Consider the following 14,999-nt stretch of genomic DNA (forward strand, 5'->3'; position numbering starts at 1 on the left):
TCTCCAACCAGTGACCACAGTCTAACCACAGAGAAAGGACAACACAACAAATTCTAGAGACCAACTGAGGAAAGAGTCTGTGGTTACTGCACCATAGGAGAGATAGAGACAAGTGCACTTCCTCTTAAAATGTGACAAATATAATAAAATTAGAGTGGAATGTTTAAAGAAATTTGATTTGTTAATCCCAAACTTCACAGAGTGAGATGAGATTCTATCAGGAGAGGGACATGAAGCAAACTTGGGCTTGGTGCACACTAGAGGATTTTAAAATCTTAACCGATTTTAAAAATGTGAGAGACTACAGATATAACATATAGAAATATTTTTTGCATATGCTCTGGGGGCAAGTATGAACCCAGATCCAAAGTGTCATATTGATTGATGAATGTGGCTGTGAATTATTCATCTGTATATGACATCATATGCCGTCACACATTTGCTGTATGCTGGAACTACCTAGAGACATGAAATTTGGCACTATGACTGGAAATTATATGCCAATGTTTCCCAAGAAATTTGATTCCAATTGGCCTGATGGTGGCGCTATATTAAAAAGCCAAAAAAGTAAAAACTTGCAAAAAAAAATTCTGACTTCAAATTTGGCACAGATATACAACTCAAAGTCAGCACCATCATGCCTAATTGGTATAATGGGAAAAACAGCAACATGACATAAAATTTTTCCTTTCACTGCATTACCCTCATCCCTCTCTTTTCACAAGTATAGTAAGTATTTATTATATGGTGGACAAGCTAAGACGTTATTTACTACATGGACCTTTTGTTGGGCGATAGAGATGTTTCAGAACGCAAAAATTGCCCCTTGAGGCTATTTAATATTTTAATCATATGAACGCAGACACCAGACAATTCAGTCAAAATGCAGGTCCATACATTTGATGTTTATACTAATACAGAGTGGTGATTCCAAGGACATAGGACCATTAGACGTGTAGTCATTTTTATATAACCTCTGACCTTCCACTGCCATGGAAACCCTGTTCCTTATTAATATTACTCTGTGCTTGTATGAAGGTTACTGTCAATACCTTACTCCACTACAGGGATTTCAAGTAATTATCAAATGTTTGATATTTACAATTCGAAATAAGGGAGACTAAATACAGCCAGATAATTGATTCAACTAGGAATGCCCCTCAACTGGACCCAAAATCTGCTCAATTATCTTCGAGTGTGAGGCCAGCGTTAGCTGCACAATCTTTTTGTTTTAAAACAACATCAATGTATGTGACAAATAATTATCTTGACATAGCCTATTATACATATGGAACACACAAAACATAGGTTTACTGTTTTGTGTGTGTGGATACACCTAGTAACTGTTTTGCCATTTTTTCCATTCTTTTTACCCATCTAATTTTCATTTTACTAAATGAATTATATTCTTTTTTCTCATGTCATCATTGAATTGTATTATCCTTGACGCTTTGGGAATATTGTTCACCTGACATTCATACCAGTGAAGCATACTGAATTGAAATTGAATTAAGAGAGAGAGAGAGAGAAGAGTAAGAGAGAGAGAGGTCTTTGAGGAAGGTACATTCAGGTCAATTCAATTCAAAGCCAATGTGACAAGCTAATTTTCCAGCCCGGTCATCTGAGGAGGAGGGAGGGGAGGGAGGAGGTGAGGACAGAGTGAGGGGCTACATGAGGAGGAAAGTGTGTGTGTGTTTGTGTGTGTGTGTGTGTGTGTGTGTGTATACACATTTTTACTATGTCTCTGAGACCTTTCCCAACATAAACAACAACTTTCTTGGGACCAGTAGTCCTCATAGGGACCAAAGCCTGGTGCTAATGAGACTAAATGTCATACCTGAGGTTCTGGTGAAGGTTAAAGTTAGGGACTAGGCAATGCATTATGTCAATGAGTGTCCTCACAGCTAATGTAAGACATGTACAGTGGTGGACACCCCATGCACTTGTGATATATTGCATTAACAATCACTCTTAAGTTTCCAAGTGCAATTTGTTTTTGTACAGTCACAGCCACAATACTAAACCAATCCTAAAATCAGCCATTAAAAACTTAAAATTGATTAGCTCCATAAAAATACTTTTGAGTATTGTGGTACCACTGACCCACTAATGAAGATCATCCTTTTTATTGAAGACAATTTTTGTTTGGTGCTTTGTGTCTCTATAAAGCCAGCACATTTGAAAGTTCTTCAGATCAAAAATGGCTAAAACAAGGAACTTAACACAAGAAACACCTAACCAAACTGGTGTCGAGTGTTCCACCCGCACTGTGCGTGGCCGATTCCTACATCATGGCTTAAGGTCCTGCAAGGCTGTTAAGAAGCCCCTGATCAACGAGAGGCAGAGATTAGCTCAGTGCCACTGGGCCCAAGCACACAAGGACTGGACAGCCAGGAACTGGAAGAAGATTCTGTGATCGGATGAGTCCAGTTTCCAGCTTAATGCTCCTTGTGTTAATGTGAGGGTATGCAGAAGGCCAGGTGAGGCATTATCTCCAGCATGTATAGTACCTACTGTCAAGCATGGTGGAGGCAGTATCATGATTTGGGGATGTATGAGTGCTGCTGGCATTGGTCACCTCACTGTCTGTGATGGCACATTGAACTCTGCTACGTATTGTGCCATTCTCCAAACCCACATGCTCCCTTCTGCACATGCACTGTTCCGTCGAGGTCGAAACTGGATGTTTCAGCAAGATAATGCCCCTTGCCACGCATCCAGGTCAAGTAGACCTTGGCTGCAGGAGCACAATATCCAGGTCTTAGAGTGGCCAGCTCAATCCCCGGACATGAGCCCCATTGAAAATCTTTGGTGGATTATCAAAAGGTCTGTTTCAATGCGGAAACCAAAGAATTTGGAAGAATTAAAAACAGTAATTCAAGAAGAATGGGAGAAGATTACCCCTCAACAGTGTGAAAGGCTCGTGGAGAACATGCCAGCCAGGATTAAAGCACATTGTTATGTGATGGTTTATTTATGTTTTGTTCAGTTTTGAACACATTCTTTGCTATTTGTTAACTTTGATACCAACAATGTTGAGGTTGAAATTCTTGATGACACCATCAAGGATTTAGTTTTGCTATTTTTTTCTTGATAATAATAAACAAAAAAATTCATTTGTTTTGTTTGTGTCTGTCTGATGCAGCCACACCTTGTGAAATACAAAAAAGATTTTTCTGCAAATATTTCATGATAATATCTGAGATTGTGTAAAATTTTAAGGGCGTCCAAAAACTTTTTACCACCCCTGTATATGTGTGTAGGTAGGTGTGTCTAGAAAAAATCTCATGCCAGAAAAGTCAAACTCAGAGCAATATCATTATTAAACACATCACTTTACTATCCGAACCTCACATTCCAGTACTTTATACACTGTTACTGTGATGATTAGGCCTGCAACTAATGATTAATTTCATTATCACTGAAACTACCTACTATTTTCTCAATTATCTGATTAATCATTTGGTTTATAAAATGTTAGAAAACAGTGAAAATAGTCGTTATACCTTAGCATTAAGAGATGTATTCAGATGTTTTGTTTTATTTGACCAACAGTCCAAAACTCAAAGATATCCAGTACACAGTCATATATGGCAAAGAAAAACATGAAGTCTTTGAACTTGAGAGACTGGAACCAGTAAATGTTTGGCATTATTCCTTGCAAAATTACTAAACAATTAGCAAAATAGAAAATTATTAATTTTCTGTTGGGAAACCAATCAATTAATTGACTAATTGTTCCAGCTCTGGTAGTGACTATAATTCTGCATGTGGCACAGTGGAAATATATCTCAAAACAAATCCTGTTCGGCTCTCACTCTCAAAGTAGACTCAGTGCACATGAAAACAGCGTCATCAACAAAAAACATGCTTCTTTCAACTTTTCCTTCTTTCTCCAGCTTATATTAATAGAAGCACAACTTCTATATTTTTTTCTATACTACCACACAAACGTCCATATTTTCTAGGCAGTGAAATCACAGCTTAAATGCATGCACATCCCACCTTGAACAAAAAAACTGTGCAGCGTTTAGGATGCACCTAGTAACTTCAGTTTTTTTGTTGTTATCTGTGTTACTGACAGTCTGCGTGGTCACACACACCTCCATACAGGGATCCACATAGACCCTCACAGACAGATGACAAAATTTCCATCATAGGGAGCTATGCAGCCATACAGAGGCAGAAAATATGAACTGGCCTTAACATATGATAGAATATGCATGCATATGTCTGTTTACCATCACCTCACGATTCGTTTAAAGAGTATTTATTGATCCCCTGTGTGAAACCCCAGTGTTTGTGTTTTTGATATGGCAAAGACAGCTGCAGACATGTATGTATAACATGCAGATGTGTTCATAAACCACAATAATAATAACATCGGCCCAAGTCTATGGAGAAGATTGCGGCAAAGTAAAGCTACAAGTTTTTGTTGTAAACAACAGAGTGGTGCCAGCAACCATACCACATTCTCTTGTAAAATCCAAATAAGTGTACAGAACTATATTTAGCATGCATGTCAGTGTGATGTCAGTACTGAAGAAACTTTGTCTCCAGCTCTATTGTTGGTCTTTGTCATCTTTCTAATGGTTTCACTGTGACAACAGCTATTTAGGGCTGATTTTCACCTGCTTCAGGAAGGCAAGCTCTAATGTATGCTGTCAACTCATGTGTAACAACCTTTTACTAAGGTATGAAGACGTAACTATCACAATTCACATTCACATTTAATCCATACACACATGATCTCACAATTCAATCAAATCTCTTTGTCAGTTAATGTATGTATAAAATGTCATTAATCCTTGAATGATACATGTGCTGTATGTACTTCACTGTAAGCCACTGTTACTAAGTGGTAGCCCAGAAGTAGTTTGAACAAAGGACACCAAAAACTTCATTGTCAAACAACAGAATCTTTCAGAACCACAATACTAAGAAAGCAACCAGCATTTAGACTAGGTGGTATTCAGAGAATGTAGAATATCACTGAAATCAACATGAATCAAATGGACAGCATCAGAGCACTGAAACCAACAGTAACAGGTCAGTGACTACAGCTCCATCAGCACTGGGGTTCTTCTTCTAGCTTGCTAATGTTAAACCATTTAAAACACAACACTCCCACCTAGTGGAGTCTCCAAAACTGCAATGTCAGGTAACATACAGAGCAGTAACCAAAGCAATGTAGCTATGGTTACTGCTGATTTCTACCAGAATTATTTATATTTGACACTTGACAATGTTGTGTAATATTGTGTTAGTAATTGAAAAAAAAGTAAAAAGTAAAAAAAAAAGTAATTGTAAAAGGCATACTACTGGACAGTCAGAAGAATAATCTCAGTCAGACAGTCTGAAGGAAAACACAGATTTCAGGGCTATTATCTTAATATACAAATATTGTCTGTCTGTCCTGTCTGTTCATGATGTAATTAAAACAAACACGCAGATGCTGTGATGAGAGAAGAAGAGGTTGACTTCAGAGAGGAGGACTGGTGAATTCTGATGAAAGCTGAGCTATCCTTTAATAATGGGACATAAGCAGATTTGTGACTGGCCAATACAGCACTGTGTTGGATGATGTCACATTGTGTTGCAGCAAAAACTGAAGCAGGCTCAACCGCACAGCACGTTCTGGATGACACCTGGATGGCACGTCCTGGATGACTTTGTCACTCTAGTGTTAACGTGCCTGAAATAAGACTACTTAGCTAGTTAGTAGGGGTGGTGAAAAAAAACTGATTATTGATTAATCGCGATTATATTATGGACAATTATGAGACGATTATTAAATTTCCAAACATTGATTATTTTTGCATTTTTTTTTTTTTTTTGTAGCAAAACACAGCAGTGACTCCTCCGGTTACCTGCTGTCATACAGAATTTAAACGCACGGCGGGGCTGTTGACTAACAGTCACAACCAGACCAACCCTGTAACAGAGCAAGTGAGCGAGTTCATCATGCTAGCGAGGAGAGAGCCGTGTGAAATGGACCAACAAAAGCCATCGACTGACAGCAAACCAATCCATCCAGCTCCACCGGGGCTAAAAGCTAGTGTGTAGACCGCCAAAAGCCTCTCATTCCATCAAACCAGCGCACTCTCCACGAGGTGACAAAACTAGCTCCGAGCGAGGTAAGAAAATCACTAAGTCAATATCTTACTTCACTGCCAAAGATATGAGGTCATACAGTGTGGTGGAAAACCAAGGCTTCCGCTACATGGTCCACAATATGGAGCCAAGATATGTGATAGCTTTGTTTACAAAGAACTCGATTCCTAATCTTTACAATGAGAAAAAATGTTTTTAGTGCTAGAGTCCCTCAAGTCTGCTCACAGGGTAGCAATAACTTGTGACGCGTGGACATCCAGAGCCACAGTCTCATACGTGACCGTTACATCTCATCATGTCAGCAGTGAATGGAAGCTAACTTTCTACGTGCTTCAGACAAGAGCTATGGACAGGCGCAAATATGTGTGAGTTTCTCAAAGCTGTGGCGGATGAGTGGGGAATAGAGAAACACGACCTGGTTCTCATCACCAACAATGCTCCAAATATGGCCCTGGCTGCAGAGCTTGGCAACTTTCTACACATCTGGTGTTACGCACACACCCTAAACCTCGCCAAGTTGCCCACTGTAGCTCGACTGTTGGGGAGAGTCAGACGGATCACGACCTTCTTTCATCGCAGCACCACAGCTAGTCATGTGTTGGAACAAAAGCAGGCCCTGCTTGGTAAGTCAAAGGCTTAAAATTAATTAAAAAGTAAAAATAAAATGTTTGCCTCTGAAAGCGAAGTTAATCTATTTTAACAGTAGCCTAGTAGCATACAAATCAAGCTTTTTATGAACTTCTAATTTATAAATAGGCTATAAAAATATAATTCTGAATGTAGGCTACTAGTAATGGGCTATTTTTTTTCATTCTACCAGAACTGCCTAAACACAAACTGAAGACAGATGTTCCAACAAGGTGGAACAGTGGCTTTGATATGGTTGATAGGTTCCTTGAACAACAGCCAGCTGTCTATGCTGTGCTCCTCTCTCCTCAAGTAAGTATGGAATTTAAGATTTTATTAGACCTAGTGTCAATGCAATTACTGGTTGATAAATTATCAGTCTGAGGGCACTAGTTTGGTGATGCTAAGGCAAATGGCAAAGGCTACTGCAATGCAAATAAATGGCTTGTTGCACAGCAGCCATTTTCATATGAGTGTATCATACATATATACAGTAAGCCAGACTGATACATGTTAATAATGTTAACCAGTTAGCTGTATCCATCTATTGTTGTGTCAGTTGTTGTCTGGCTCACAGGATGTAAGTTGACGCTTGTGTACATGCTGTGCCACATACCATTCCTTTGCATTTGCCAGTGACAATAGCCTTTGCCATTTGCCTTAGCATTAGCTAAGGAATTCCCTTATGGATTCTCATTCTGGATATTTCAGTGTGGGAAAACAGTAGGTCTACACATGCTAATTCTTACTGATTTTATTATTTCTGATACATCATTGTGTGAACAACATGAATGGATGAACCTTAAAACATATAATGTTGATTCCTTTATGCTAACTATTCCAATTCATGTTCTCAATTCCCATCATCCTTACAGGTGAGAAAAGGTGCACATGACATCTGCACACTGAGTGAGGCAGATGTGTCTGGTGCTGAACACCTAGTGAAGGTACTCAAGCCCATGAAGTTGGCCACCACCACAATGTCTGAAGAGAGCATGCCTACTTTCTCTGTCATTGCCCCACTACATGCACAGGTCCTGGCCGATTTCACCCCTGCACCAGAGGATGGCCTGATGACCTGTGAAATCAAGCATGCCATCTGGGAAGATTTAATGAAGAGATATACATCTACAAAAGAGAGGGACACACTCCATATAGCATCTGCCCTCGACCCAGACTTTAAAGCTCTACCATTCCTTTCAGAGGATGAAAAAGTAGAGACATACAGCAGAATGACTACAGCAGCTGCATCCCTCAAGGTAGTCTCTCCTTTGATAAAAATAATTCTACTACTTTAGAGAATGATTAATTATCTGATTGATAGAATGCTTTGTATTAGAAAAATATGGCCAATCAAAAACAAAAAATTTAATGCCTTAGTCTCATTGGGCAAGTTTTGTTCAAGTGTAAAATATAGACTGTAAAATTAATATGTAGTACATTTAATTATGATAATGCTTTTGTATTTGTTTAATAATTTTGAAATGCGAATGCTTAAACCTGTCTTATTTTACTGTTTCCCTGTGGCAGGTGCTGAGGCAAGAGGCTCAAGTCCCTGAAGAGGAAGGTGATGACATGGCTGAGAGGCATGATGATGATGAGGAGGATGATGTAGTTGAGGAGGTTCGAGACAAAGGCCAGAAGCTGGAGGAGGCCGGCCCCTCCACTCGCTCCACCACAAGGCCATCTTCACTGACTGTACTTCTGAGCCAAACCTTTAGTGTTGTTGTCACCACAGTGCAGCCCAAGTCAAGAGGTTTGCATGCATCTGGAGGCCCCTTCACTTCCTCTCACAGATGACCCCCTTGAGTGGTGGAGCACCATGGATCTTGTGTATCCTCTCCTAGCCAAGCTAGCCAAACGATACTTATGCATCCCCGGTACGAGCATAACTGCATAAAGAGTGTTCTCCACTGCGGGGGACATTGTATCAGCACAACGGAGCATGCTCACTCCACAACATGTGGACCAGCTGGTCTGTCTCCACAAGAATCTGGTCATTCCAGAGCTATGAATGTTGTTCAGTACAACTTGATCACTCACATCACAATGTGTTGTGTTGTGTTCTGTTCTATGTTCTACAGTATATGAGCTACAGTAAGTTGGTTCTACCTCTAAAGGAATTAAGCCTTCTATTTTATTATTTATTTTGCCATTTAATTTGCCATGAAGGTACAAGGCATTACACAGCTGTGAACACACAAAGCTGCATCTTTGTTCTATAGGGAAAAAAAAACTATGGACATTTCTTTGCAAGTGTGGACATTTTTTTTGATGGTGAAAGACTACATCTAAAACCAAAAAATCATTTAGATGTTACAACTACATCACACAGTACTGAAGGTTCTTTAAGGTGTTACTAAATAAAAGAGATCTTTCTAATCTTTTGTTGAAAATAACAAATGTGTTAATTGAAGTTAAACATCTTAATGTATATTAAATCTAAGTTAAATGTAAGTTAAAGAATACATGTGTTACAACTCTGTCAGTGGTAGTAGTAAGTTATTACTGGAGATTTTACTTCACTTTATCATTATGTATTTCAGGTAATAAAATGTGATGGTCACTAATTTATGTATAAGCTTTCAATGTTGCTACAGTGAATGGTGGCAGGTTGCCATACGCAGCTGTGTTGGCTTTGTAATCATTTAGCCAAGACACACTCACATCTAAACCAGCAAGTACACTACAACAAGTACTGAGATCCAACTTCTGACATTTACACAAGCAACGGTAGCAAATACCACAGAAGAAACAATCTCCATTGTGAGTCTGGAGTCCCAGTCCCAGTGAAATAACAGTAACAAAGTAACAATAGCAAAACATTTTCAGTGTTCTGAGGTGTGGTTCAGTGTTAAATCTGTGATTTAAACCCTGTACAGCCATACAGGTAGTTCTACTGCTGACTGATTACACTTCTGCTCAGGCTGAGGCTGGGTGGAGCTGTATATTTATATGTGTGTACAGTAAAGCTGTAAATTCTCCCATCAAAACAGGTCCAACAATAGTAATGGGGGAGAGAGAGAGTCTGAGCTATATCTGGCACTCCTGGTACCTGCAGTTAAACTCCCATTCATTTTTCCCATAGACAATGTTAATGACTCACAGTTGGAGCTGTTCTACAGCCTGGATCAACATGGAACTCTCCTGGTTCATCAGAACAGAGGATGAACAACTGTGTTTGAAAATATGTGTTTCTTTGATAAAAAGTCGAAGGTACAAGACTGTGGACAAACTTCGAGGTAGAACCGTGACTTCCGTGACTTCCCAAGGTGCATTTCAACAAGAAACATCCAATCACCAATATTAAAATTCTGCTATGTAATTCTCCAATGGCAGGTGGAAAATAAAGATGACACTGATGAGAAATCTGAAAGCTGAACCTGCACCTTAAATCAGCTCACTTTAATTTCAATTCAGGGTCGGCTATGGGTGAATTCAGTAACCATGGCAACATGTTTTTTTCTCAACTGTAAAAACAACGCGTCTGAATTCATGGCTACAGCAGCCGAGGCTCAAGGGTTATGTGATATTTAGACCTGCTCACCAAGATTACAGCCAAACACGATTTCTCATAAAGTGAATATGAACACTGCTGGCCACAGCATTAACCTATAGGACTGTTACAGAGAGTCCTGTGTTTCCCTGTTCAGCAGCACTTAGAAATATTGGTGCACAGTGGAAAAGTGAACTCAGTAAGGCAAAATAAGTATAAACAAAACAAGGTGTAGTGGAATATGGGGGTGTAAGGCCTTCAACACAACAATAGTATTTAAACTTTTTTACTATCAAAAAATGAAGTAACAAGTAACTACAACTATGTACGTTAATGTATGTGTGTGTGTTGTCTCTGCGTACCTGTACCAGTTTGTAGAAGTAGGCGTACTGACGTGCAGTGTTTTTATACTGACTCAGGACATCCTGCACTGCCTGTGTGCCCAGCAGCAGCTGCACCTCGTCCTGCTGGTAGTACAGCGGCGTGTCGTACTCCTGAGGAAGAGTGCGGATGTACGGCAGCCAGGGTGAAGTGGGGTTGGCCCGCTCACACAACAAGTGGAGGGCAAGCGTCACATTGCCCATGGCCTGCAGGATCCGGTCCTGGCTATACAGAGGACCTGAGACACAGAGGTTACAGTCAGTTACAGGATAACACAACACTGCTTTTAATAGTCAGAAAATCTGGTGTTACTGGTGCAGAAGATGTTTTCACACGCTGAAGGTGAGGAAATGTTCCATTGAAATGACAGAACATCTGTGGTGGAAGTAAGTAGAGCAGAACTGATTTGGTGATTCTTAGGATGGCATCTAGATTAAAACCTGCTACAGTATATATCAACATGCTAACAGGTCTGTTTGATTTTTATCTTTGGCAGAGACATTTTTTTGTCAGGTGGCCAAAATAGTATACTCACTTGATCCCTCTCTCTTTTTTGTTATTCATATGCATGTGTGCACAGATATACACATAAAATTTACTCTTTAATCAATGTTCATGTCTTACTGACTCACATGCAGTAAACACACATGGGAGGAGGGAGAGAGGCTTTAAAAAGGAAATGTTTCTCCAGCTAATGTCAAAGAAGACAATGATTGATTACAATTCTGTGACATTTGGAACCTTTAAACTAAAAATCCTTATCCTTTCAGATTCACCTCTGCTTGTCACCAACTCCACCACTGATGCTGTCAGGCTCAGCATTGCCTTATGCAGTTTGAAGCTGAGAGTTGCCAGATTGTAACTGAGTATCCACCATTTCCCCAAGAGGAAAGCAAACACACAAACCTGGCAGCTCATAGCTGCTGCATAGATCTTACCAGTAACGTGGAGGTGAGTTGAAATGATAAGATGGTTTGAGATGGGTAAAAATATTGGTAGGGACATATGCTTATGTCTGCTCCTGGGCAAATTCAATATTTCTCTGATTTTTTTTTTGTTTATCGACTTCACAAAGGGAGAAAACAGGGGTTCTTTTTTTTTCTTTTACTTCAAAAATCAGCAATAATGGAATTTGCCCAGAGGTGACCATACTTCTGCATACAACTTATGTATATAACCTAGACATGTAATATGGTACATATTAAGTAAGCTACTTTACATAAAGTAATTTTAATTGAAATCTATTTGGCGTTTTCTCTTATAGATCATATATTCCACAGCTGTAAATGATGATAGCTGTAAATTAAATGATGTAGATATGTTCTGTTTCTCCAGAATGGTGCAGTTTCCAGAAATTCCCACCTAATGCAGAGTTCTGGGCCGACTCCACTGTCATCAGCATCTTCCTGGGAATCCACAGGAATAGCTCCTCTGCCTACGCGCACACACAGACACACACACAAACACAAACACACACAAGTAAGTAACAGAGTAGGCATTATATGTTCTCTGCTAATCTGATGCAACAGGTGGCAGGAGCTCTTTTCATTTAGACAGCACTGCTCCTCAAACAAGAAAATTCAAACAATCTTCACTCCCTTAACAACGACAGCACAGTGACCTCTGCCAACTATTTTCTACTACATGATCAAATGGTCACACTCTTCTATTGCTCATACTAAAACCAATAATATATTAGTCCATACCTTCTGACATCCCTACTGTCTGCGGCTCTCAGCTCCAAGCCCGTTGAATTTTTATGGGATTTGTTAACAACAACAAAAGTACTGACTATCATCGCCCCGGCCTTTTAAAAATCAAAAACAAAGTTGTCAGCACTGTGCTGAGCTCACCTTGACGTCTCTGGTGGCTCGCAGGCCGTAGCCCTCTGTACCAAAGTTGGTCACAGTGAAGCCGTCACAGGAAGCTCCGTTTTCCTGAGCCCAGGACATCAGGTCTGGGAAGTAGTCCTCTCTGCTGCCCTCAAACACTACTGACATTCCTGAACACACACGCACGCGCACACACACCCACACCCACACACAGAGGAACAATAATGTTTCATTTCTGCATGTGGATTTCTTTGGTACTGCAAGAGCAAATCAACAATTTCAGCACTTCAAAAAAGTGAAAAATGGAAAATGGAAAATGGAAAAGTGTGTGTGTGTGTGTGTGTGTGTGTGTGTGTGTGTGTGTGTGTGTGTGTGTGTGTGTGTGTGTGTGATTGTGTGTGTGATTGTGTGTGTGTGCACATGCCCTCACCCTTTTGTTTTTTACGGATCTTCTCCACCAAGCCTCTGATCTGGACGTACTCCTCCCACTCTTTACCAGCAGAGGGTGCTGCACTGCTACATTCTGGGAAAACAGAGAGCAACACCTCAACTGTATTGCTTCAGCTGACCCATACAACCAAACACACCAGAATCATGGCATGACAGCCTGAAAATGAAGCAAAACATAACTAAACCACGGCAACATAAAGAGCAAATCAACACTAAATGATGTAGATGTATGTTGGTGGCAGAACTCAGTTTAGCCAGTTTAGTCTTTGACAACTGATGCACAAGACTTGGACATGAGGTACTTGCTTTTAGAGACAAACTGTGTCAGTATCTTTATCTGACCTCCATCCTGCTTCCTTCATCGCTCCCAGCTGTTTTGGTTCACTGAGAACATAAACCTAACTACACACTACAAGCACCCTGCTAATGCTTTCATTATGATTCAAGATTCTAGAGTCTTTATTGTCATTATGCGAACATAACGAAATTTTGCAGAGACTCCCAGCTGGTGCGCTGTTGTTACCAGAGAAACTCTCCATTTCAGAAGAAATTCATAAAATAGTTCTTTGATCCTCAAATATTGTTTATGGTTTCCGCAGGGTCAAGTTACACAGACAAGGACTTTTAAAGAGCTTTTTTAATAACACACACAAATTCACTTAATACCCATCCACAGTATGAAAGAATAACAGAAAACCTGAAGGGTTAAGCACTAACAAGACTAGGTTAAACAACTACATTATGTATGTCTGAACACTGTATGGTCAATGTGTGAAACTGAGGATGTAGTTGAAAACTGTTGCTGCCATGTGCTCAACTGAATGAGACAAAAAGAGAGGTTTGTCTGCAGAGGGAAAGCTAGAGCTTGTGGTATAAAACACAAAAAAGTAATGTTTGCAGTTCAGAGTTACCCACTGAAAAACAACACATGGACAATTAGTTTATCATTTGCTAGATGACACTGCACTGCAGTGCAGCCAAAGTTGTATCAGATTTGGCTAGTTTCTTTTTGTTTTGTTTTGCCCTATCCTTCTGTGTTGGAACCTCACTGCAGTGACCTCATTGAGATGTGTGGGGGTGAGTTCTGAACAATCCTTAGCTATGCTGCTATAGACCGAGGCTGACACACTGAGCGCCTCTCTCTTCTCTCTCTGTCGCTCTTGTGCTTTTCCTGTATGTCCTCTGTCTCCCTGTCCTCAATCTGCAGGTATCTCTGACTCTGTAGCTGTAAGATCCAGATCTCCCGAAACATTCATCAGCATTGTTAATTTTACTTTACAATTTCTACACCCAATGTGAAAAAACATAGTGCCTATTTGGTGCTTGTTCTCAAATACCACATACTAGGCAAAGGAAGTGATAATAACGAACATTGTTAACACACATACTGATTACCATACATCAATGTGCAATAACCCAGTTATTAGTGTGCAATATTTGTGTACTATAGTCACTCAATTCAACAATCTCCATCTCATATTTATTTATTTATGTATATTTTATTTTTTACAGCAGCTATTTTCTTGTCTCTTAGTTATTCTACCTTATTTAAATCTTGTTCTGGCCATATTGGCCTCTTACTTATATCTCACTTTCACTTACTGTACTGTATCCCTGCTGTTGCTAAATGCAATTTCCCCACTGAGGGACTAATAAAGGATTCTCTTATCTTATCTTAATAAATCTGCAATCTGTCATATTATTATCAATTTGTGCTGCTATCATTGTTATTGTAGGTATTACTATTATTATTATCAACAGCGTGAAAGTGCTTGAATACAACAGTGCATGCAGCTGTTCCTGATCTTGTGAGTTACCATCTAGTTACCTCTGTGTGCAATGGAATATGTGTGCAAAAAAAAGATGAATTCCCTGGTAAAGACTGTGGAGTTAGAGTAAGTTTATAAGTTTGAAGTAAACCTACTCTGAAGCAGTTCAGAAATGAGGTTCATCATCTCCTTGGGGGAAACCACAGCACTGGCTCCCAAGCCCGACTTCTGAGTCTTCACCCGACTCTTCTTTCCCATGGTGCTGGATGGACAGCTGGGATAAGAGGACACATCATTATTATCGTTAGTATTTCATACTCTGACTTAGCA

The 14,999-nt window shown here is 39.8% G+C and overlaps 2 protein-coding genes across 3 annotated transcripts in view; one reads left to right on the forward strand and one right to left on the reverse strand.

The window, feature by feature from the left end:
* setd3 (SET domain containing 3, actin histidine methyltransferase) overlaps positions 1-14,999 on the reverse strand; it is a 37,055-nt gene that overhangs the window by 14,879 nt on the left and 7,177 nt on the right. For both annotated transcript variants that reach the window (XM_041060098.1, XM_041060099.1), the window contains exons 2-6: positions 14,825-14,943; positions 12,881-12,973; positions 12,472-12,620; positions 11,981-12,053; positions 10,600-10,856 (exon numbers count right to left, since the gene is read on the reverse strand). In XM_041060098.1, the coding sequence (XP_040916032.1) occupies positions 10,600-10,856; positions 11,981-12,053; positions 12,472-12,620; positions 12,881-12,973; positions 14,825-14,927 (675 nt within the window). In that variant the 5' untranslated portion in view covers positions 14,928-14,943. The remainder of the gene's footprint in view (positions 1-10,599; positions 10,857-11,980; positions 12,054-12,471; positions 12,621-12,880; positions 12,974-14,824; positions 14,944-14,999) is intronic.
* Positions 6,881-8,933, forward strand: LOC121196901 (E3 SUMO-protein ligase ZBED1-like). Its single transcript, XM_041060100.1, has 3 exons — positions 6,881-7,053; positions 7,617-8,000; positions 8,272-8,933. The coding sequence occupies exons 1-3, from the start codon at positions 6,994-6,996 to the stop codon at positions 8,539-8,541; spliced, it is 714 nt and encodes a 237-aa protein (XP_040916034.1). The 5' UTR covers positions 6,881-6,993; the 3' UTR covers positions 8,542-8,933.

Source organism: Toxotes jaculatrix, chromosome 17 (assembly GCF_017976425.1).
Source record: "Toxotes jaculatrix isolate fToxJac2 chromosome 17, fToxJac2.pri, whole genome shotgun sequence".
NCBI classification, from domain to species: Eukaryota; Metazoa; Chordata; class Actinopteri; family Toxotidae; genus Toxotes; species Toxotes jaculatrix.

What these genes read in the sequence shown, in the direction of transcription:
- LOC121196901 (XM_041060100.1), top strand. Translation starts at nt 6,994, where the DNA reads ATGGTTGATAGGTTCCTTGAACAACAGCCAGCTGTCTATGCTGTGCTC. An exon ending in CTGTGCTCCTCTCTCCTCAA is followed by an intron (nt 7,054 to 7,616) that starts GTAAGTATGGAA and finishes TCATCCTTACAG; the next exon opens with GTGAGAAAAGGTGCACATGA. An exon ending in CAGCAGCTGCATCCCTCAAG is followed by an intron (nt 8,001 to 8,271) that starts GTAGTCTCTCCT and finishes TCCCTGTGGCAG; the next exon opens with GTGCTGAGGCAAGAGGCTCA.